The sequence below is a fragment of the Notothenia rossii genome, assembly GCF_949606895.1.
Source record: "Notothenia rossii genome assembly, chromosome: 7".
Classification (NCBI taxonomy): domain Eukaryota; kingdom Metazoa; phylum Chordata; class Actinopteri; order Perciformes; family Nototheniidae; genus Notothenia; species Notothenia rossii.
The window spans coordinates 65754366-65780137 of NC_136905.1; the positions used below are offsets into that span (position 1 = coordinate 65754366).

The window sequence follows — 25772 nt, forward strand, 5'->3', positions numbered from 1 at the left end:
TAACTGTTGACTTTCATTATCTTTACTTTGTTCTTACAGGTATAATCAACCACAAATACGATCCTGGTCCTTCTCCCAAGCAGTAAGTATATTGTGTTGGGTTTATCTGAAGTGAATGCTATCAATCATGCACCAGATAGATGTATATGGTCAAACAGTTGTGCAATGTAAGGAATGCCACTTGCTCTCAGCCTTGGTAGAGTGAGGTGAAACTAAGAGCCACAATTACAGGCTCGTTATTTTGCACACAGATATGATAACGCTGACACTTTCCTTCTTTTCGACACAAACCACCAGAGCCAATGTACAGTAATAAAACATTCAGGCCTTGAAGATGTTTAGTCTGAGTCGACACTGTGAATTCTTCCCTATTGCAATGTTGGTATACCACATTGGTCCAGACCAAAATATCACACAAACTTTTGGATGGATTACTATGACATTTTGTACAGATAATAATGGTTCTCAGAGGATTAATCCTACTCATTTTGGTAGGCCCATGGGTTTTCGTTATTCACTTTGAGCAAAATGTCTCAAAAACTATTGCATGGATTGTCCTAAAGAACTTTGGTGATTCTTTAAAGGAGGAATATTGTGAAAAACTCACTTTTTCAGTGATTGTGCACATATATTTATGTATTTAGAATGCTTTCCAAAACCAACACATTTTTTAAAAAGACAACCAAATTTAGTTTTATATTTGCCCACTTGGTTAGAAAACGTGGTTCTCAGCCAGCCATCCAAATGTGGCTTTCCTTCCTTTGTCAAATACAGTCTTATTACAATATACAGGCTCCCACCTGAGTATATTTAAAGAGACAGATGCTAAAACTAAACGTTTCAGTCAGACCATTAATACGTATAAGTATTTTCAGACTGACACTATGAGAAATAAATTTAGGTTTTTGAACATTGATGCATGAAAACATGTCCTTGTAGAAAACCCAAACACAATATGAACCTGGAAATGAGCAAGATATGTCCCCTTTAAAGTTTCATCTTGCAGTATTTTTGCTAGCTCAATATTACCAAACATAATATTACATAACCTTTGCTATGAGTTTGATGCTGCTAATTAGCAAAAAGCGTACATGCTACCACAATAAACAAAGATGCTGAACATGCCAAACATAAGCACTGTGGGCAAGTAGCTCGAAGCAGTTCCTCACAGAGCTGCTAGCATGGCTATAGATTATTTTTCCTATTCCTCATCGAAGGTGCTAAAAGTGGAAATTGTTCAGCATCTATTGACTCTGGCAGGTGTAGAACTGAAATGACCTAAAGGGTAAACTAAGGATCTCTTTGCTGTCTTTGCACACACCTCTGGGCCATACATATGAGTTACTGTCAATCCCTTAGCAGCACATACACCCCGGAGGTTGTCAGATGGATTAAGCCAAAGTCAATGGCGGAATGTGAACAAATCCCATTTGTTCAGATTTATGGTTCAATGGCAACTTGTTGTTGCACCAAACAAGAAAAAACCTTGACCCCTCTGTCAGCAGCTATATCAAATTCAAAGTCAACTTTATTGTCAATCTCAAAATATGTTTGTACACACAGAAAGATCGAAATTCTGTTTCCCACTCCCGAGGTATATAAAAATCTCACACATTAAAATGCAAGAACACTCAATAATTTACAAAATAACCGTTTATTTCAGTAAGCAGGATATAAAAAAAGATGACCCAGGAAATAATTGGGAGGAAAGTTAAGAATGGAGTGTTTTACTGCTTTTTTTTCCCTTTTGGATTATTTGTATGTGTACCTTTTATATACCGATACATCTGCTGCATAGAAGAAAACTAAATGTTATTAAAAATCCTCATTACATTCATCAAAACAGCATTTAGAGATACTGACTCAGTGAGCATGTGTAGCAACATCTAAACTGAGATGGTGCCCATGTGCCAGGGCAACATCAAGTGAGGACATGCAGCGCTGTCAAACTGAGCAAGCAAGAATCTGATATAATTTCCAGCCCTGCACCCTTCCCCCTTTACGCTGTGTGACGAGATTCCCCTGCTGAATAATAGCCACTCTGTTTGCCCCCCTCTCTCATTTCTCTCCGTCACACACAGTTTCTGGTTGGGAGGGGGTTGGGCGTTAGCTAAGTGCCATGACAATTCTCAGCATGGATCGTGATGGGAGATTGAGCGTTACAATGGTGTGACCAATTGGCATTCTCGTGAATCCTTCAGGCCTTTGACATGAGAAGCAGGCAAAATTACCTCACTTCCCCCCAAACACAGCTTCAGCAAAATGGCCCTTTAAAACCCACTAAAGTGCCATGCTGGGACTTTTTCCCCTCATCATAGACACAGGAAGAGTGTAAATTGTTTTGAAATCTTTAATTTAATTCAACACGTTTAATAGAAATGTCAAAGGGGAAGCTTTTTGAGGGGGTAACACAAGGGATGAAAAAAAATGGGTGACAAATGGAAGGGGAGGCAGAGAGGAAGCTACAGTGTGAGAATGTGAGAGATATAAAGGGACGGGGTCAGTTCACTTGATGCAGTACAATAGCAAGTGGAAAGAGAAGAGGCCCCTGTCTATTTAGGCAGAAATGCAATGCAGACTATAATAATGCGGGAATCAAGAATGTGTCTACTGGTTTACCGCTATCTCAGCACAGGCCAACTTTGAAGGGGAACATCCAAGTTTCTGCACAGATGCAGCTCGAAGCATTAATGTTATGGCTACAAACCCAACCAGTGAAGGGTGTTGATAGTCAGGCCACAGCCTTAAAAAGACTGTAGCGTGAAACACTTGTTTTTCTCCTTATTTCTCAAGATACCCATAAAGGATTCTCATGATTATGTCTCATAATGATCTCAATTACATGTGTTTTCTTATGTATTTGACTAATACATATTTATTTTTTACCATTGTTATTGTTGCTCAAAAGTCTGTTTCATAGCGATAACTTGGCGACACCTAGCGGACATAAGTGGAAACTGCGTGGACTTATTCACGTACACTTGTAAAATCACTTGAGGGAAATACCATAAATGCCTACAAATGCTAAAAAGTTGTCCCAACGTTTAACTTAAATAACGCACTTAAAATATGTTTCACTCTGGGGGCGTTTGGGTGGGAGTTAAGCCCTTTCAGGTGAAGAAAGAGGGTAACACCCCAAAGGGTCCTGAGCGCACCTGAAACCAGCCGAGCCTTCTTTGAGTTTCTTTGTTTTATTTCAACATGCTCGCCAATGTTTGGTCAGACTTTGAGCTGAGCATTAGATCCAGTCTTCAGTCGTTGAGAATATGGTTGCAGGTACAGTTAAATTATATATTTTGTTCGGCCCAAAATTGCATTTTTTGCGTACAGGCAACGTTTGTGGCTAGCTCGGCCACCATAACAAACAGGCTGCGTCGGTCGATATTAACGGTTACGCTAAGACTTCATGTTAGTTTGATAGGACTTAAGGATATTGTACTTTCCTAAACTTACTTGAATGTTCATGTCAGTCGTTTTAATTGTAGACTGCGTATAGTATTTCACATATTCAGATTTAACATTTATGTAATTTAACATGTAAGGAAACAGTTAGTTTTAAGAACTTTTTTAATTTACTTGATTTTAACAAGCAGCTTTTGAACATGTTTTAAATTTGTGAAATTAATGTTTACCTTTTGTTAGGATTATCATGTGTTTATTTATAATAATAAAATTAAAAGATTCAAAGAGTAATTTACTTAAATTAGTAACGTTACAGCAACCAAAACAACCTGATATATGAAGATACCCAGAATTAACCTTTCACATCTGCAAATCAAATCAAATAGGAACTCAGATTGTGTGTGTGTGTGTGTGTGTGTGTGTGTGTGTGTGTGTGTGTGTGTGTGTGTGTGTGTGTGTGTGTGTGTGTGTGTGTGTGTGTGTGTGTGTGTGTGTGTGTGTGTGTGTGTGTGTGTGTGTGTGTGTGTGTGTGTGTGTGTGTGTGTGTGTGTGTGTGTGTGTGTGTGTCACACACACGCCCCTACACACAGCACTGTGGTTGATGTGGTTATCATCATCTAGCTCCCACAAGCGGCCTGTTAACTCAGATACCCGGAAAGCAAGATGTGCTGCATTTGTGTGGTGCAACACAGTGACACTCAGACACGAGACACGCACTCCCACATACACAAACATTTAGTTTAAACAAGAGCTACTAGCAATAGTTTGCTCTTTGCTGTCATTGTGTGAACTCAGTGTAACAGAGGATACCAATATGCACTGTGTACTTTGGACTTGAAGTGAATCTGTGAAGTTTTAGAGCACCAGGTATGAGTTTCCTCCCTTCTTTCGTGTTTTCACGGGGGACATTTGTAGATTGAGTTTGTGGTGGGTGATTGAATGCGAACAACTGCAGTGAGTCTTGAACTGGGGACCCTGTGACCCGACCACCACAACCTGTGCTTTTACATTTCCTGACCTAAAGGCTGGGTTTTCTTGTGAAGTGCTCAATGTGACGCTTAGGGAGAGGTTTCAAATCACAGATGTGTAAAGGATGGTTGAGATTCTACACCAATTTTTTGCTGTATTGTAAACTGGCTATTTGAGACGTGTTTGGTACTGCATGTGTGTTGTGTCAACCTTGTCTCTCTAAGCCAGAATTGTGACTTTTAACAAAAAAAGGAACTGGGATGCAGAGGAAGTTAGTCAATAATGCTAACCAAGATTTCTCAATACGTCTCATGTCAATGGCCATTTAGCTTGAAATATTGCAACATGTCTATGTTTTTAATATATTTTAAGGCAATTACTTTAGGATACTGTAGATGGGTGTTTTATGCAAAACAGCTGACACTGATTATTGTGACACTAACATTGTGAGTCGGTACTTTTCATAAGGGTTCACTTTTCAACCTATTTCTTCGAATTCTGATTCTCATTCCATAGAAGAAGTGTATCTACTCCCTTTCTTTCATAGAAATAGAGAAACGTGCCCATGACATCACTTCCTCTTGTCAAGTTAGAGCAAAGCATTGCCCATGAATCTGTGTGTCGTGCAATTGTCAACCTAAGCATCTGTTGATATCTTTTTGTTTTATTCAACAGGCTGCCTTCCCCATATCTGTGCCTCCTTCCATGGCTGCCGATGACTACAACCCTGTAAGTGTTCCTTCCTTTTTTAAATTCTGACACTCAATCAGGCAGAGGTTGCCTTGTTCTCACAAATGATGTTATAGATACCCTGCTCTCTCTCTCAACTACTTCTACTTCTTCTATTTTATGATGGAAAAGTTAAATATTTATAGGAAGAAGGGGTTTATACGCCTAGCTGGTTTTTGTGCAGTCTGGTTTCTCTTGGTGTATTTAATTGAAGTTTAAGAGAAAAGGAGAGCAGAGAGAGTCACAGTTCAGGATGTTACAGAGGAGTGGGGGTGTGTTAATGTGTTTGTGGGGAGATAGAGAGAACGGCAGCTTGAAAATGTATGTGACAATCGATGTGAGAAACAGGATGTTATAGAGAGCCTCTTCTTCTTAGCGTTTAGGTCTGAGACTAGCACATGTCTTCCTCTCGTCTCTGACCTAACTTTTGTCTCCTTCTGAAGGTCTCCCTCCGACACAAATCCAAGAGGAAGATTCGAGGAGGTAAGTTGTCACTCTTGGGCTCCCATCACTTTGTCTCTGTAATTTCGACCCTCTGTGGGCGTTTTAGAAGTGGCAGGGCAATTGGTGTGTGCAGAGGTCTTTAGGCACGATCAGTTCTGCTCACTTCGCTATTTAAGCCCTCTGCGTATGTGTCTTTGAGAGGATAACTCAAGATTTTATGTTGTTATTTATATCTTGCTGATTCATAACTGGAACAGGTAGGCTAAATGTGGCTTTCACTTTTGAATTCTAGATTTAGGTGTTATTTTAAGAATTTTCTTTGCTTATTGACCAAAAGCATTGGCCTATTTTGACTGGAATGGAAATGTTTGGTCTGTTTGACATTTCGTTTTTTGCAACTTGTTGCTTCCTCTAACGCTATATTCGCGATCAAAACTGGTTTTGCTTCTCTGCGGACAAAAAGCGGAGGAGGTCTCAGTGTTTTAGTTTGTTTTCTGTGCACACAGGCAATGGTACAATGAGCAGGAGGCGGATCTCGGTCAAAGAGCTGGGTCAGCCGGACCACCAGGGCTGGCTGTACAGGAAGAAAGAGAGCAAAGGCTTCCTGGGCATCAAATGGAAGAAGTACTGGTTTGTGCTGAAGAAGACGGCTCTGTACTGGTACAACAACCAGCTGGTGAGTTAAACACCTTTTATGATGCATGCATATATCTTTAGCTTCTGTCACGCAGCTCATCACTGTGCACAAGAAAACGTCAGCATCTTTAGTTCTGCAAACCACTAGCTACTCTCAAGTGTCTGTTTCTCTGTCTGATTTGGTAACTTTTGAACTTCCTTTCTCTTTCGAATTGTCTATGTTCTTCTTTCTGGTTGGCACATTACTAGGTATATATATATATATATATATATATATATATATATATAATATATTTTATTTTATACATGTTACAATATTATTGGTAATATACTTCCCTCTATGCTGCTGTTTTAAATAATAAGGGTGGGGATATTCTGTATTTCTATTATGTCAACAAATCAACAAAGCAGCTATGATTTTGTCAGTGGATCAAAAACCTGAACATGAAAATATATATTGTTTTATAGCTTTTGGCAAACAGGAGTAATACGTGCATTTGTAGGGAACTATCTTCAGTAGTGGATGTATACATTTAGTCCTCTAGTAGTGAGTAATAAAACAGCAGGATGATGTAGTTGGGATTGTCTCAAAATAAACTACAATGCCCATATTCGTTGCAGTGACTAAGGCTTACACCAAGTGCGTCATTGGACCTTACATGTGTGTGTTGTAACAGTGGAGGTATGCAGCGTAGGTAAAGAAAACTGGTTTAAACCGTGTTAAAAATTCATGAACTTTCAACAAAAATGAAGTCGGGCAGTAACTCTTTTGAGTTGTAAATAATACATATCTGTTTGCTGTTTGACGCAGTAAACAGTGACATGCATTCAATTGTGATCTGTATATATGTTGACTGTAATTAGAAAAAAAATCATATTGGATTATATATAATATATAGACTCGTTTCTTTTCTCATGCAAGCTTTTAAAAGAAAGTATGAAAGAAAATTACTTTTTTACAGATGTTTTAAACAAGATCCATCATTTTATTCTAAATGAGATTCTACACACTGTTTGTCCTGATGTATTTCTTTTTTTTTTAAAAGTTATATATAAAGTACTGCAGGGTCTTACTTGCAACATTAAGCCAAAACAAAGCTACAGGCACAAATCCATCCATTGTATCAGCTCTAATGTTATTTCAGTTCAGTAGTAGTTGCTTAATTTCTTTTTACAAACTACAGCAAAACCCCTATAAAACAATCTTGAAACAGCATTTTTCTAACACATCACCAGCACAGCACTTATTGTGTCACACAAGCCCACTCACTGTAAGGCAGCAGATGAGTCATTCTGCCACAGCTGTCTCTGTAGGAACTGGCACACAGTGTCACTGAGTTTCCTGAATGTGACGGTGCCACTAATAACCCTGTCAGAATCCGATACTGCCATCATGTAACCAGTGCTCCTGATTTACTGGCACCGTGTCCTCATCTGATCTAGTCTGTCATCATAACACAGTGGGAGAAAATAGAAGAAGTTAGCCTCCTGCAATTGAAACAGCAGGTTTCATTGTCAAGGAAGTGGTTTTGACTTTTTACGCTTCGTTTTAACGCTCACTGTTGTTCAATCTGTGTGTCACAGGCGGAAAAGGCTGAGGGCTACATTGACCTCGCAAACTTCATGATCGACCGAGCCATAGAATGCAAGAAGAAACAGTAAGCTCGTAGTTTCCGGTTAATCTCAGTCAGATTCTATAAGCCACACACCACCAGTGGTTCTAATTGAAAAGGAAATATCTGTTATCTATTAAAAGACCTTGATGACCTAGAAAGATAGACAGTCTATAGACTTCAAACCACCGGAAAATGATTAATGAAGTGAAATAAAGATATAATTAATCTCACACTTTACATAAATTCCAGTAGAAACTCCTTTCATTATGCCTAAACTGTTCCATTTACTTTTTCTGATGCAGTGCGTTCAAGGCCTGCCACCCACAAGTCATGATGTTTTATTTCGCTGCTGAGAGCCATGAAGACATGAACCTGTAAGTCACACAAGAGTTCAACATTGTATGTATTCATCCTGAAAAAGTATTGTCTTGTTTTGTCAAATGTAATTGACCTGAATACTCTTTTTCTTTTTTTTTAGGTGGTTGAATAAGCTCGGGTTAGCCTCCATTAAGTATGAGCCAACAGAACAAAACACGGCAGTTGGTGAGAACCCATGACAATCAGAAATGTCCTGCTCTTGAATGTTTTGTCAACAACAACATGTTTTATTACTTAGAGAAGGGGCCTATTTCAAGGCTTCACATAAATGCTTTTCTGAATTAATTCAATAGCTGCTACAGAAGCAGTTGTTGAACACTTGCAGCCCTTACCAGCAGTATATAACAGTCAATTAAGCAACAACGAGAGGGTTAGGGTTAGAGGGGAAATAAGATGAGGCTGATCTGAAATATGCAAGATAAGGATTCTGGCTTTATGTATCATCTTGTGAAATCTCACTTTGCGTGTGTTTTCAAAGCAGAGTGTTACAGTGAAGCCAGTGACCATGAAGAAGCTGAAAGCACAGAGATTCCCCCTCCACCGTACTCTGAACAAACCCTGAGGGACTCCGTGAATGCACCCGCCCCACCTGGAAGCACAAATCAGGTCTGTATATTTTTCATTTGGTTGCACATTTCCAAGTCTAATACAAGTTGAGCCAAACTAAGAATTGATGTGGGATAACTAAGTCTGACCGTAGTGAATTTGTTTTCCAGGGTACACTTCCTCCCCCCTATTCCTCCGCAGTCCCCAGCGAAGCCACCGGCTCGCTCTCCTCCCCCGTCAGCACCATGACATCACATAGCTCCACCTCCTCGCTCGCCAAGCACCGGCAGTCCTGGTTGGACCTGGTCTCCCAAGCACCCCCTCCAACTGGGGAAACGGCAGTGGTGTGCTCAGTTCAAATACACTCACCCCGGCTCCCACAAGGGGAGGTTGAGGAAGAGGAGGACCCCCAGGTGTCAGAGAGCTCCTCTCATCAGGATTCTCTGGAAGCGGGGTCCCACGAAGAAAGCCCTGCTGCGGAGGGGAATGCTACAAGGGTCGTTTCAGGGGCTGAGAGTGAAGGTGAGAATTTGTTTTAGTTTTTTTATTAATTCAGTTTTTTTTTGCATTTTATGTAAAGGAGATTGCATTTTAGATTTCTACTGTGTCATTTCCACTTGTAAAAGAATTGTGCTAGCAGAGAAGATTTCCTGTTTCTCACAACTTTGTTTATCAAGGCATATATAACCGGTCAACTGCTTAGAAATGGACCGCCCCTTAGCCTATTACGTATGTGTTTTAGATGATGCAATAGATGCATGAGTGTTGCGTAGTGATGTCACTGTGGAAGTAAACTAAGAAGTACAAAGGAGGCGTTTCAGGAAGGGGATAGTGTGTTGAAGAGAAACTCCCTCTGGAGCGAACTTTGGGATTTTACCCTTTGCAGACCATTTATATGCACAAAAACCTAAACACTATAGGAAAGGTGAAACCTAAAAAAGCATTATAGGGCCCCTTTAAGTAAGGTTTTCTGTTATAAAACATGCAATTTCTAAATATAATCTTTGTGAAGTTACAGTATATTCTGATGATACAGTACTGTGTTATCTTGTTGCAGGGGATCGTGGGAACAGCTCAGATGAGATGGAGAAGCTGTATATTCGTCTAAAAGAGGCCAGCCTCTCGCCAATAGGAGACCGTAAACCATCCACGAAAAGGGAGTTTAGGGCCTCCTTTGTAAAACGCTGTAAAAACCACACTGTCAATGATAAATTGCACCATATCAGGACCCTCAACAGCACATTAAAGGTAAATATTCAGTTTTATGGTCTGTTTATTGCACGCCATTTCATTACAGCTTGTGTGTGAATTGCAGAACTATGTCGATTATTTGTGAATTGGGGAGCTTTGTGCAATTATTTTACTGTTTCCTATTTTTTTTCTCTCCTTTCGTTGCACAGTCAAAAGAGGCAGACCTAAATGCAATAGAGCAGGTGTTGACTGAACCCGGGCTTACCTCAGAAAAGTTCAGAGAGTGGAAAGAGGCCAATGGACCCTTGCTGCAGGAGATCTGCGTTAAACATGACCAGCAGGTGGAACCAGAGGCCACAAAAGCTGCAGCGTCAGTCATTGCTGTTCCTGTTGTCGAGACCAGTTTATAAGGACTCCTCGTGACTGCTTTTAATGGACTCAGAGACCTCACACTCACATACTGTGGACACACACACTGCTGTATTCAATTAAGACTACTGTTCCATGTCAGTGGTTTGTAAGTGCTATTCAACAAGTAACTGGATCAATGAAGAGTTGTGTTTTTAGTTCCTAATTGGACATTATATGATTAGCAGGTCGCGTTCAAATGTGAAACGTGTCTTAGTATTACTTTTACTGTTCGATTTGTAAGATCAGCTCATTTTACAGATTGTTTTATGATGTAATTATGTGAACCTGTGCATATTTTTGGAATGATGGAGTACGTTGTAATAATGGATCCATTGTTTTCTGCGTGGAAACACTTGTTTTTACTGTATGTTTTATCTACTTTGACTTCATCAGTAGTAAACACATTTGAACTGTTACTGTTCAGTCAATTATTGGTGCCATGCACCTTCACTGCCTGTTACACATGTGTTTTACAGCGACTGTTTTAAATGATTGGTGCATGTTGTTCGCCCTGTAACTGATATCATCCTACTTATCATTCCACACTGAACACTGGGGCCATCACTAACTGAATAAATGTTGTCGTGATAACTTTTGGGTTTTCACTTTTAAAGAGTCAAAGTTTCTATTGATTGTACTCTAACGTAATTTAAAGCAAAGACATAAGAAATCAAATCTAGAACATAAAACCGTAATGCAAACCTGCTTTGGCATTTTTCAAACACAAACATCTACAACTTAATTTATATTTTATATTGACGTGAAAAATACTTTAATACCAACATATATTGTATACTTGACTTAAGGTAGGATGTAGTAGTATTGTTAGCATAGAATACATGACTGATCATTCTCAGGAAAAAAACCCGTTAATATTGTCCTTTAAGATAGACCACCGCAGGCTTTTATAGTGTAGAATTTCCCCTCTATCACTTATAAGCACAGCCACAGCTCCAGAGAGCAACAGGTTTAGGAGAGCTAGAAGGTGGCCAAACCAAGCTCCAGGCACAAAGATGCATTTTTTATAAACCATGTTTTATATGTTGTTCATATTAAATATTAACTGTGAATATTTGTACATGGATGTGTGACATTGATTCTCTGTGATCTCGATTCTGGTATGAAAGACATTTCAGATTGTGCCTATTTGTATACAGGGAAATAAACTGTTATCAAAAAAATTTAAAATGGTATGTGGTCATTGCAAACATATATGATTCTGACTTCGTGTACAATAATTCTTGTGATGTTTATTTGGATCATAGCTTGTATAGCTACAAGAAAGCAAAGGGACTTTTTGGTACTCCTTTAGTCTCCCGAAACTGACGCTAGGGGTCGTCGGTCTCTACCAGGTCTCTACAGATTGTCTATTGAGGTTATGCGCCATATTGGCAGTCTCCTCCATCTCGCCAAACGTCGAGCATGCATGTCTGTAACCGGTTATTGAGGTGATATCTTTAAACATTTGCAGTCATCTACGTGCAACACTATGGAGGCCGTCAAATCATTTAACAATGAGGTTTGTTTTTACCCGTTTCGTAACTTTGAAAACACCGAGAGTAGAAAATGTTTTATTATTAACGTTTGCGCTAGCTCGTATGCTAACATTAGCATCAAATAGCAGAAAGGGAGAGGAGGGCAGTCCCACACAAGGCCTCAGGCTTTTCACAACATTACAGTGATAACGTTACGCTATTCTGATTCTGAATTATATTAACTGTACTATCTATAGTTGTGAAGAGAATATATTTCTCAACACACATCTTGTTTGGTTGCCAGTCAATGAGCAAATTTCCACACTGGTGCTAACGTTAACTAACTAGCTGCCGCTAGCTACAACAAGTTAGCCAAACCGTAACTTGGAGAGCTAACTAACTAATATGGACGTGCGTGAACTACTCCGCACTCAAATCCCTTTTACCAGATAATAATTCCCACTTAAATCTGACCGTACTAGCGTTAGCTTCCTGCAACGTGCTGTTGCACAGAATACAAATGACTTGAGATAACCTTGTTCAATTATATAGCTAGCCATTAGAAGGCTAACAGCTAATAGCTGACCCATTTGAATGCATTGACAACAAAGTCTGTGCTTTGGCAATGTATATCAGGGTTAATGCTGACCTCACTATGCACTCGTAATTTACAACACGAATATGATTCCACAGCATTTACATCGTGTATGGTATTATGATAGAATCAAAACAAATAACATACGAGTCAGAGGCAAGACAACTATCGTTACATCGTCTCAGTATGAACCCGTTGGCTCTCACCAAAAATATTCAAAATTAAGGTTCACAGACGAGAGGGGATGATGCTTTGGGCCACTGCTTGTTAGTTTAGTGATTTATGTTATGTTTTAGTAGTTACATATTATAACACATTGTTTTGTCTTTTGTCTCATTTCATTTTTTTAGCTGTACTCATTGAATGAGTACAAGCCACCCATCTCCAAGGCCAAGATGACACAGATCACCAAATCTGGAATCAAAGCTATAAAAGTAAGTATGTAGCTATAAAGGATAAGGCAGGTAAAAGGGAATAAAGAAATGGTCATCAATGATCAAAACCTATTTTCATATTCTCATGAGAAATATATAAATGAGCATTTCTGTTACTAAGAAAAAGGGAGGCTGTGTTTGTAGATATTTAGTAATCTAACATGTAAACAAAGAGGAACATGTATAATCTAGACTCATATTCATCACAACAACAATCAAATTAACAGAAAAAAAGCCTATAAACTCCTCCACACTACCTAGTTCTTGGTTTTAGACATCCCACTTACCCCTGTGAATACTGGGTCGTCGACAACCCTTATATTATGCAGTCTTGTACAAGACGGTAAAGGGTTTGTAAGAGTATTTAATTGTCTGCAACTAGATCCAGTGGGACTCCAAACATAACTGGTGTGACTAGTTAAGGATAAAAATATCAAAGTTGTCAACAATAAGTATCTCGAAGTCTCTAATTTATGGGTTTTGGCACTTTTTTTATTGTGCTTTTTAGTATTGAAAATTCTGACTGCTATACCAGAATGTGGCAGTCTCCTTTTCACTTCATATATTGTACATTATGTCAAATGTAACACAATGTACTATCCAGTACATTAGACAAAAATGCTGGCATATTTTGTGACGTTATATAAGATTTTGCTCTCTAAAGCCACTAATGAAAAGGCGTACAGGATTAATAGTTTTCCCTATTGTCTGCATATGGTACCACAGTAAACTTACAGGCACATATGATCAGTTTGAGATTTGGTTTCTATCTCGCCTCACAACATGCAGGGTTTTATTTTAAAAAATTACATTATCTAGGAATCGTGATGTAGTTGAAGACTCGGATCACCCTGAACATTCGGCCAGTTGGACATATTCACAGAGCACACTGGTGTTGAGAGGGTCTCAAGCCAACAAAAAAATAATTATAAGCTTTACTGTTGTAACAAAAGTAAAGTTAGACTATGCAATAAAATACATTTTAACTTTCAATCAGTCAGTGGTAAAACATTTTTTGAACGTAAGTAAAACATCTTTTTTTTTTCTGTCTATACAAAAGCAAACACATGTTTCGCTTTAGTTATAGCAGCAGGCCCTTTTCATAACAGATATTATCATTTTAAATTGTAAGAAATGCAGAGATTGTAAGTCCTAAGCCCTTGTAAGTTTATACTAATCCTCTTGTATCTACATAGATAAAAACAACCGTGGAATTACTTTTAGGTGTGAATGGTACTATGGACGGGTTAAACATTTGAGCTAAACGGTGTTACCAGTAGCGGTTAATATGGAAGTATTTTACTACGGTGCAACACAGCCGCTTGCGTCTTCTGCCAGTCTTTAAACTGAAAACACTCAGTCACAGTGCTGCTGTGTAGTCCCCCGTGTTTGGTAGCACTGCAATATACACAACACTGTAGTTACACTTGGCAAACAGGAGAAACTGGACTTTTGGGGCTGTGGTTGTGCATTTTAAATCGAGTGAAAGTGAGCCGTCATGTGACCGTGGTAAAACAGCTGCAGTAAAGCATCCTGAAAGCATCAATCATTGGCAATGGCTGAATTTAAACACATCATAACTTTCGACCTATAACGTCATAATCTCTAGGCCGAAACCTGTTGGTGCGTTTTGTCTGCCACGGTGTTTCTTTGGTATTGATGTTACTAGGGTTTGTTTAAATACATATTGAAGATTATTTTATGGAGACCTAATTTGCTTGATCTTCTGATATATAAAGAGTATAATAATACTAGCAATCTTCAGGGAAATCTGTTTCCGTATAACTTTTAATCTAATATATGCGGTATTTAATAGATAATAGTCGAGATTTCTTGTTATATTAAGATATCTCGTTGCCAGAAAGACACTTTCTGTAATTCCTGTAAGGCCTTCTTGGTTTCCTGAAACCTGGTCCTCTCAGAGAAAAAGCAGCTAAAAATCATCCTGAATTATAAAAGTGCTCTTAAGAGAATTTTAATGGATGCAGGCAAAGAAGGACAATATTATTCTATATTCTTTTATTATTATAACATCTGAATTATTTGAGGATTGCAAGGCCTGACAGCCAGTCCAGGAATCCAGTCTTTAACAATGAATCTCCTGACAGTGTGTGTTCTTGTCCTGTTTTGTACTCTAAAGGAACTGCTGTGCTTTATTTGGATGTGAATAACACCCGTTTCCCCTTCCCTCAGCAGCTCTCCCAGCTCCCCCAAAGCACTGAAAGTGAAGCAGGAGGATGGGGTGGAGAGAGTTACAAAGAGATAAGAGAATCCCTAACCAGCTTAGGTAGGAGTATGGGTTGTTTCAAAAGGAAGATGGAAGATTTTTAAATCATTAAAAAACGTAATCTTGCTCCCACACACCCTAAAAAGCGGGGATTTTGCTGTTGCATATTCTTATAATGCATTGGTCAACGCTGGCTTTGCTCTTCTGATATTGTTGGAAGTTGAAGGTGAAATATAGTTCATTTTGAATTGTCTGATGACAGTTTCTGGTTTGTGGTGTAATTACTGCATATTTATCTTTGATAGTCAAATCAGAACATTTCCTTTTTTCATGCTGCATCCTCATGGATTTATATTCAGGAGTTGTGAGGATGCAAAGACACATGTTGCCATCGGGGATTTAACATGTTGGCTTTTGGATATGATCCAAATTCTTTAAAGTGCTGCTTTCACAGTAAACACACAGTTTGCACATAGATATTTTTGGGGCTTCATAAAACCCACTTTGTGTAGAATCTTTGAGAGTTGGTACTCATTGGATAGTAAACCTCTGAGTGTCACATTTAATACATTACCGTATTTGTTGACACAGTAATTTAGTTCCCTTAGAGTTGTGTGTGACACGCTGCATAAACACTGACTGTTTGTTTTGACAGGGGGAGCAGTGACTCATGTCTTGTGTACACATACACACGGTGTGGCTGTGTTTTTCATACTGGCACACACATAGCATAGGTTGCGAGAGTACAAGGAACATGTCAAATCTGCTGACAATATTTGAGTATTTAAGACACAATTTCCATTATTAAATTAAATTAAAGCATATCGTAGATTACATTTTGTTCCTATTAATTTCACTGCACCGTGAAATAAACGCTTTCTTGACCTGCCAAAAACATAATGTAGGTTCCAATGTACTCAATAGATGATGCTCTTGCAAAGCAAATCTACATGCCACTTTAATATTTTACTAGCATTTGGTTATTTTTCACCCTGCTCCACTGGCTCACCTTAGTGACACGCTAACTGAATACTTTAGCTTTGTTCTTGTATATATTAATATATATATTTAAAGCATTACTCTTCCTAATTACTTCCTGTAATGTTTGGTGACATGATTACGAATTCTTGAAAGTTCCATCCACTTTGCGTTGGTGAAAAGAACAATAGTCTAATGTCCTGATGGGGCAACAGGATGCAGAGAGTAACTGCAACGCCGCCCCCCCCCCCCCCCCCCCATGCTGGATTGCAATGCTAGGCCTGCTGGTTAGTGAAATGCAAGCGGCACTCTACTTTTAGTCTGGCGCTCTATTGATGTTTTATTTCTTGAACTTTTATTTTGAAGTGCTAGCCATTTAGAGTTGCTGTAATTTACTTTTTTATTAAAACATTCTGATGGCTTTGCTGAAGTTTATTGCCACTTTGAACAGATAGTCACTTGACTAATTGTTGTCGGTTGATATTCATTCTAATAGTGCTATCACAGCAACTGATCAGATTACACATTGATTCTGAAATGAAACAATTTCAATACCCGTTGGTCTGCTCTTTCATTTGGGAGCACACAAACAGCAGGCCAGAGTTCCCGTTCCTGAACAGTAACTTACAATAACACGGGAATAATAAACGGAGCGCTCTCTCCCTCTCCTGACAGCACGTCAGTATCATGCAGCTCGCGGATCAGTAATGAGTGACCCGACAGTAAAACTAAACATATCTATAACTAGATTAGGTAGTTTGAGAGGTAATTAAAATAGCTACGTGTGATATTCTAACCTGAAGTGTGTGTTTTGTCCGCTCACCGCTGCATGTGATCATGCGGAGCTGCGTGTCAACTCGTCAGCAGCAGCTGATCTCTCTCTCCCGTCAGATTAGACTTCACTCGCGTTTATGTCCATATCGATCAGATCTAGCTAGTTCTAGCTAATGATGTGACTACCTGCTTATTAAAAGACACCTAAACAATAAGCGTTGTTATGCAACCGGGTGAGGCCGCAAAGTATAGCGCAGCATTATGCATTTGTTTACATGCCCACCGGAACCTCGAGGCATTACCAACAGATCAACGCACAATCAACCCATACAGGACATCTCTTTCTCCACATTAAGTGTTAGACATTAGAATTGACTATTCTTGTCTGTCACATAAGTGGCGCAAGTTGCACAACTGATGCGGTATTGCGCTAAACGGAAATTATTTTGACCGGACACTTTGACCGGAGAGATTTAGATTTGCTGGTCTTCAGCATATTTTACCGGTCTAGTCCGGTAATTACCGGCTAACGGGAACTCTGCAGCAGGTCATGCGTCCTGCCCGATCAGCACAATTAGTTAAACATGGGCATGGGGGCCTCCATTCAGAACTCAAATGGACCAAACTTGCTTGCCCAACTGCTTTTAAACTAAAGATGATCTTCTCTCGTTGAGTTTCTTGCCACTGTGTTGTAAGTTGTTTCCCTCTTTTCTGCAAACAGAAAGAGGAGGGCTGTGATGAAAACAATCTAAAAAACGATCCTCCTGAAATGTTATGCAGATGATTTGGTTTATGCATGATTTACACGTGATTCCATCCCGAGTAAGTGCATTTGTCAAATGCCACTATTATCCCTCAATTGAGATTTACTTAGTAGAATATATTGCGCTTTCAATCTGTCGTTTTTTATCTCTGGCCCCACCTTTGATAGCAAAACAACCGTGACTAACATTCACAAAGTATGAAAGCTCATCTAGGATAAGTTAAATCTTTTTATAATTTATATCGACTGTTAAAAGCACTTCTACGTTAAACTCAAAATAGTTACATTTACAATAAACATCCTTTTTTATGTAAATGTTTAGCTTGTTGCCATAAACGATCAAATAACGGCCAGAGCCTTAATGTGCTTAACCGAAAAAAGAAAAAGTATTTGAATTGGAGGCCTTTTCTTTCCTCAGTATTACAATAAGATTTGACAAGTCTTCTCTTGCTTTCCTCAGTTCATTTGCTGGTTTGTTTCCTGATATCATTGATGTAACCCCTGTTTATAACATGCCAACACAGTGCTGGCAGCAGTATTATGACACCAGCTGTCCCTGAAATTCGGGGGTATCCGTTTCTTTGTTTGGCAAAACTGTCAAAGCCATCACATGCTTTTTATTGACTCTTGCTGTAAATGAATAAATAGAGGGAAAGTGCAAATAACCACCTTATCCGGCTCCACAGCCCTTCCAAGTGACACCTCATCTTTCTGACTCCCATTTTAACCAAGTATAAGTCTTTCCTCTTTGACGTTGTGCGGAGTTGAGTCTGATAGTACTTTGTCACGAGGTGCTTGGGGTTGACCTCATTCAGGAAATATTGACATTGGGACATGTCGCAGTAGAAAAATCACAGGTGTAAATATTAAAATGGCTAACTGGTATTGTGCATAATGACTCACTCTAATACTGTCACTGCTCCATTCGACACTTCAGTGCAACATTATTTACATTAGTTACACAATTAGCTGATTTTACCAGTTGAAATGTCTGCATTGAAAAGGCCTTTTTATATGTTTGTGCATATGTCTGTTCAACAACACTTGTTAGATACAAAGCTTTAAAATATACAACATTTGGGACTGTTGTCCAAAGGCTGGTTCTTGTTATTGCCTACAATCCTTTCCGCTCCGTTTCCTGTCCCCCCTGCCTTTCACCAAGTAAATTCAGCAGACATATGCTTGTTTAGGCCAGATATATATCATCTTTGTTATTCTTATTATTGCATGATGTCTGGGAACATTGCATCATTCTCAGAATAGTTCTACACCCCTTTGCCTTGAGCGAGGTCTATTAACTGGTGCAACCTAAAAAACCTAGGAGGGTGTGCAGAGTAAACTTACTGAGGTTTGTTAAACTTTAGAGCTCTGACTGTCCAATTCTGTTGAGCAGATCAGGTGATGCAGACATTCTGAAAATGTGTAATTTTATGATCTTATAAAATGTTTGCCAAACATTTTTTGTAGCAGGAACATTTAGAATATTCCAACATACATCCTACTGATTTTTACAGCCTTCGTATTTCTCCTCTCTGGCTGCAGTAAGGTGTTGACTAAATTGGCAGTCAGATATATTTCTGTCAATTCAAATAGAACATGTGGGTTTTCAATATAAGAAGCAAACTGCAACAAAATATCAACGCTTATATAAACACGAGCCTGGCTTATGGCATTTTCAAAGTGTTCTTATTTGTGGCTCAATCTGTTGAAAAGTATTAATGAGTGGCTTAAAATATTAATGTTTTTTTGTTGTTAATTTTTGACATTCTAGCATACTCCATCTAATAGACATAAATAGTCAGAGGGATTGCCAACAGTACTGTCTGTAAGCAATAAGACTGTTTTCTAAAGATTAACATCTCCCAGCAGGAAACATTGTTTCCTTGAGCATTCAGAGATTAATTTATATTTGTTGAGCTTAAACCCAGAATGCATCCATGGCAACAGGTTGCTGCATAAGCCCAAGCGCGTAAAGCATGTAAGCATGTTATATTATATAACTTCTTAATATGTTAACCGCTAGGTTTTTCCTATTGTGAACTATTTGCAGGACAGTGTTGTGGATAAATGAATGGTGCCCGCTTGTAATTGTGGTTCATTACAACAAGCATATACCTCCTCATAAGAAAACTATGCAAAAAGAAAGGGCCAGCATTTCTATGTGGACACCATCAGTGCTCATGCTGATTTGTCTTTACTTGAGATGTTAATGGCATTTACATGGTTATAAGCTGCCTATTGCATTTGCTCCAGTCTTAGGTTGTCTTATCTTTTACCAAACTTTAAACCTGTATTATTTATTATGACAGTCACTTATGTAGCTTGAAACATGACCAACATTTTTTGCTCATCTCAGTCCCTCTTCCTTGGTTTGACTCAGCACCTGTAGATTTAAAAAATATTTTGTTACAGAGAATTCAAATGAACTTGAATGTACCTTACCAAGATAATGTAGCGATGTCTAACGGTGAATACATTGCTGAATGTGCCGATTTTATAATCACTGGTCAAATCTATTTAAATATAGGCAGGGGTTAAATTGGGATTTGATATGTGGGGGGGCTCTGTGAGGGGGGTGTCGAGGATCTCATTATTAGACCTTAAGGGCTATACTGTATATGAGGCCCTAAAGCAACTACTCCATTATCTGTATCAAATGCACACATTGATGCCACCAAATGACACAATAAAATAGAAAGTAGTAAGTACTACAAATACATTCAAATGAAATCTTAAATTATTAATGTACACACATTTTTTTTTACAAATATCCAAACTTCAAATTGCTATTTTAAATCTAAATTGCTCTGCACACTTGCTAAAGAACCTTTGTGCGAAAAATCTCAGTTCATTTGAAGGGCTGCGAGATTATGGCCAAAAGTATGCTGTACATTTCACTGTAAACGTTTGAATCATCACCAAATTCGGTGTTATTATGACCGATCATAACTCAGCTTTATGCACACACACATACATTTAGCATGGTTTAGGAAACGGGCTCCGTGTTACAGGACGGGTCAGGGGGGTTGGCGGAACCGCTGCAGACTCTGCACGGAGGAGCAGTGAAGTGTCTGATAATGTCTGACGAATGTATCAACGATCGATCGGTGCTCTCTAAACATGCCGATCACATGACTTAAAATACATGACACTTTTCTCTGTGCGTGGCAAAACAAGCTCGCCAAAATGGCTTCACCAGTCTGGCATTATTTTAAGGTGTCCGAAAAAGACTGTAACATAGCGGTATGCAACGTGTGTGAAGCAGAAATCCTGCAGCTCCACCCGCTGTGACGGACCGGTGAGCGGAGCAAAACACACACTAAGAGTTAGACTTTACACACTTAGCTATTTGATCTACCTCTGGAACAAGCTAAACTAGTTATAAATGTGTTTATTCTTCACTTTCGGGTCACTCATTACTGGATCAGTGAGCTGCATGAGATGATACTGACATGCTGTCAGGAGAGCAGTGTTGTGCTAGTTACTGAAAACCAGTAACTAGTTACCAGTAACTAGTTACTTCATTTCAAAAGTAACTCGGTTACTTTACTGATTACTTACACCAAAACGCGTGAACAGTAACATATTAGTTACTTAAAAAAAGGGCTCCCATTAATGCCCTTATAGCCTTCATTTCTGTACTGTTATTGCATTGGAGAATAATACAATCTGTTGATCAAGAAATAGCAATACAAATAGTAGAAATAGCCTGCATGTGTTCTACAACATACCGTGCAATGGCTTTATCAACTTTTCCCTGGCTAGCAGTCCCTCGGTTAAAATCCAGCCGCTGTTGCTTAGGTGGAGGTGGAGTGGCGTCTGATGAGTCTGGGTCTGTGGTCTTAGCTACTAGCTTCGTCCCAGCATGTTGTTTCTGCAGATGTTTCAACAGATTTGAATTGCTGTTTTGGGCAGTAGATAGGATCTTTGACCCGCCAAGACACAACTTACATTTAACTAAAACGTTCTTTTCTTTGTGCTCGACAAAAGTGAAATAGTGAGAATATCTCTGTTGTGTATATATAAGACTATGGACTACGACATTTAGGTTGACCGTTTATTGAACACGTTGTTGCCTACGCTCCCATGACAACACCACAACAATACAACTGTATCCGGTTCACACATCCCAAAACTCCCGGTGCCATCTTAAAGGCACAGTCACACCTTATGTGACACATACATAACAATCTCCAGGCGGAGAAACTCGACTTGAACTCCGCTGCCGCCATGATAGTCTTGTTAGTAAACATAAACACGCCCACAGCGCGTCTCCGCATGCGACACAGGAAGTATCTAAGTACATTTACTCAAGTACTGTACTTAAGTACAGTTCTCATCTCTGTTCACCTCGCTGTTGGCGCCGCTCACCAACGTCTGGGAGCCGAGACTATATAAAAAAAGTAACGCACCATGTAGTAACGGTAACTGAGTTACTGAATTTAAAACATAACGCGTTAGAGTACTAGTTACTGCCAAAAATAACGGCGTTATTTTGTAACAACACTGCAGGAGAGGGAGAGAGGAAAAGAGAGCCATTTCTCCCGTTTTATTATCCAAAGTTAATGTCAACTTGAATAATGTACTTCATTTGAATGTAATAATTATGTTGGTTGTTGTTTGTGGAAGCGCCAGTGAATGAGCCCCATTAACTGAGTCAGGCTAACGATGAGCGTCGACACGCCCGACTCAGATTGGTGTGTCCCGCACAGTCGGGTCTTTTCAGCCGGGCCGACGCCTTTTCGGCCGAAAACCCTGAATCGGCGGGCAGTCGGCAAAAATAAATCACTCTGATTGGCTTTTAGCGAATCAGTGCATGAGAAGCGAAACGAAAGTGAGGGACCCGAACAAACTATTAAGAAGGCAAATCTGAGATTTCATTTAACTCCAGCTCTCGACACAGGTTCGGGAAATCCCCATGAGCTTCTCGTTGCAGAGTGAAAATGGAACGCACACGCTATTTGTTGTTTGTTTATATCACGCAGTCTGTTCTTCTCTCGGTTATCACGCAGTCTGTCTTCAGGTTGTTGCCTCTTTTGAATTGCCGCCTGCTGGTGAGGAGAGTTATTGCCACTCACGCATGCGCAGTTCGTACGTGCTTCTTGGCCGTCGGCTGAAGTCTTTGCGGTGTGTTCCAGTGCGACACATGGCCAAAACGCAGAGAGTCGAGGCGACGCAACAGTCGGGGTCCGTCTGTGTCAGTTCTTTGTTGTCAGATTGGTGTGTCCGGGCCTTTTTAAATGGAAGATCCCCATAGGCCCCGCCCACTCGATCAGATCACTCGATACTGATTCCGGCGATCGGCCCCAAAATTGGCGATCGGACCATCCCTATTCTCAAACTACCACATGTTGAATATCACATGGTAATTGGCATGCTGAGACTTGTGATGCACTTGTCTTCAGATGCGTGTACTCTCTACTTAATGAAGGCTCACGATGCTCCTCTTGTCATTCTGCTTGGTTTTATAACAGCAGTCTTCAAGTTGTCTTTCCTCTCGGGTTATTGACCTTTTCAGTGACACCATTTCAGGCTTCTGTATAAAAGCACGATGGCTGGTGCAGCTGAAACCTTATTCCTAATATTGTATTGCTAATAGTGTTTTGAGTGACACCAATTGATTCAGTCAGATTTCCTTGAGTGCAGAATTAAAAGCTTAATATTTGTGATTGTTCCAGCAAATTGTGGAAGGTGGTATTAATTAGATGTGTTTATTAATTGCTCTATTAATTGTTTTGATATGATAAATGGTTTCTTTTCAAGTGAGAAACTTTTCCACATGAGGCTTTTGCTGTTTTAGAACAAATCTTTACAAAATGGAATATGATTAATCTCACTGTGGAAATATCTTATGTGAATTTAGTCAAATGCTATCATCTTGACCGCTTCAAACCGTTGAAATGACCATGTTTCACCATATGGTCTATTTGATTAAAAATGTTTTTGAACTCTGATCATTCAGTCCTCTGCACTCTGACTCCATCCACGGGCAAATTGCAAAACTTGAGCTTTTATAGTTTTTTGCATTTGCTAAACCACAATTTCTGAAACAGGGGATCTTTTGATAAAACACACAAAATCATATAAAAACACACAAGATTCATGAAATCCCTTGAAATACACTTTATTTAATACTCTATTAACCTGTTACGTTTATAGGCTGGAGTGTTTTATTTGTAACAATGTGTAAAAATAGACTGGCCGATTACTTAAACTCAAGATGACATGAAGTTAGTAACTGGATTTTAAACAAAATATTGGATATTTCGATTTCCTCTTTAACTCGTTCTATAGCCCTCTATTGCTGTGCAAACCGAAAAGCTAAATCCAATGTATACTTTAATTTATAAAGTTTTTGTCTGTTATCTGTTTGGGTACATTTGCATTCTTGTTTTGTGTGACTTGATTGAGTATGGTGTTTGTATGGCAGCAAACAAAACACAGGCTTTTCATTTTGAACGATGTGCGTAGTTATTCGCAAAAGGTGTGTTTTATAATATCAAACTTTGTTTAGAGCAAACAGTGTGCTTATAATTTAGCATACCTGGTCAATAGATAGATTTATTCGTTTCAATAATTGTAACTCGAGTTAGGGCTGTGCAATTAATCGTATTTTAATCTTGATTACGATTTTGGCTTGCAATGATTATTTTTGCTGGATTCCCTTTCTAAATGACGTTCTCAATTTGTCTTGCGTTAAACATCCTGCGTGCGCTTTCGCCACAGCCAGGTTGTGTTGCGACTTGCAGTCTGTTTAATAAATCCATATAAACACGTTACAAGGGAAGCTTTAGTTGCCGTGTCTTTATTCTCCGGTCTCTAGCGTTCAGTCAACTTTCACTAACCTCGTCAAGCCGGAGCCTCTTAGCTACTAAGGGGTTACCAAAGTAAGAGCACTGTGTGTAGCAGTATAATTAAACATTACAGGTTGTGAGTGACATTAATTATCATATTTATATATGTGTAGTAGGTTGTGGAAGTGCGCTCCAAAATATTTGTTTATCTTCTTTATTGGTATTTATTATTTTTATATTATTTATTTAAATGTAGATATAAATGTATAATTTAATTTTTTAATTTGTTTTTCTGTTGAATTATACTTAAAGGTCAGGGTATTCAACTGTTAAAAACATACTGTTCAAATTATTACTATTTTCAATAAATGGATGTTTTCAAAATCAAGGAATAATCGTATTTAATTATCGTGATATCAATATTGACCAAAAATAATCGTGATTATGATTTTTGCCATAATCGAACAGCCGTAACTCAAGTAGCAGTTTTGTCTTGGCATGGGCCATACAAGTAATCAAAAAAAACCCTGCCTTATAGTTTTTATCCTAATTTAAAAAGCCATGGCCATGATGATTAGTTTGTAATGCACAACTAAGTTATCCTCAGTTTAGCCTATTAATAAATGAAGCTTGAAATGATCTACTTAATAGGACTGTTTGTGATTGTCTTTGTTATATTTACTAGTCCACAGTATATAGCCTAGAAACATAAGCATGTCCTGACATTGACAGACCTAATAGCGCAAGCACAAATGGGTTTGAAACTAAACCTCTACAGAATCATATGAACTACATACATGTGTATGTAGTTTGCTTGATTTACTCTGTATATTTCTCTATATTGAAAACCTAACTTGTACAACAGTAGGAGAGTCTGCAAAGATATATAGAGTATGGCATCTACAGTTGCAAGAAAAAGTATGTGAACCCTTTGGAATTACCTGGATTTCTGCATAAGTTGGTCATAAGTTGGTCATAAGAGCACCCAAAAATATTCTGTGGGCAGATGAATCCAAAGTTGAATTGTTTGGACGGAACACACAACGCTATGTGTGGAGAAAAAAAGGCACATCACACCAACATCAAAACCTCATCCCAACTGTGATGTATGGTGGAGGGAGCATCATGGTTTGGGGCTGCTTTGCTGCCTCAGGGCCTGGACAGATTGCCATCATCGACGGAAAAATGAATTCTCAAGTTTATCAAGACATTTTGCTGGAGAACTTAAGGCCATCTGTCCACCAATTGAAGCTCAACAGAAGATGGGTGATGCAACAGGACAACGACCCAAAGCACAGAAGTAAATCAACAACAGAATGGCTTCAACAGAAGAAAATACGCCTTCTGGAGTGGCCCAGTCAGAGTCCTGACCTCAACCCAATTGAGATGCTGTGGCATGACCTCAAGAGA

General features: G+C 39.0%; 2 protein-coding genes across 4 annotated transcripts in view; both read left to right on the forward strand.

Moving 5' to 3' along the window:
- Positions 1–10943, forward strand: part of LOC307047451 (connector enhancer of kinase suppressor of ras 3-like) — a 48080-nt gene extending 37137 nt beyond the window's left edge. The window contains exons 15-25 of one of the 2 annotated variants that reach the window (XM_079694430.1): positions 40–82; positions 5047–5100; positions 5544–5583; positions 6051–6220; positions 7765–7838; positions 8099–8170; positions 8275–8339; positions 8653–8780; positions 8891–9242; positions 9778–9968; positions 10121–10943. In XM_079694430.1, the coding sequence (XP_079550556.1) occupies positions 40–82; positions 5047–5100; positions 5544–5583; positions 6051–6220; positions 7765–7838; positions 8099–8170; positions 8275–8339; positions 8653–8780; positions 8891–9242; positions 9778–9968; positions 10121–10321 (1390 nt within the window). In that variant the 3' untranslated portion in view covers positions 10322–10943. The remainder of the gene's footprint in view (positions 1–39; positions 83–5046; positions 5101–5543; positions 5584–6050; positions 6221–7764; positions 7839–8098; positions 8171–8274; positions 8340–8652; positions 8781–8890; positions 9243–9777; positions 9969–10120) is intronic. The other variant, XM_079694431.1, reaches the window with a different exon arrangement.
- Positions 10944–11630: 687 nt separating this feature from the next.
- The window catches only part of scaf8 (SR-related CTD-associated factor 8), a 30570-nt gene continuing 16428 nt past the window's right edge, over positions 11631–25772 (forward strand). Inside the window, exons 1-2 of one of the 2 annotated variants that reach the window (XM_079694427.1) lie at positions 11631–11841; positions 12743–12826. In XM_079694427.1, coding sequence (XP_079550553.1) covers positions 11812–11841; positions 12743–12826 — 114 coding nt within the window. In that variant the 5' untranslated portion in view covers positions 11631–11811. Of the gene's footprint in view, positions 11842–12742; positions 12827–15019; positions 15114–25772 lie in introns of those variants that run through there. The other variant, XM_079694428.1, reaches the window with a different exon arrangement.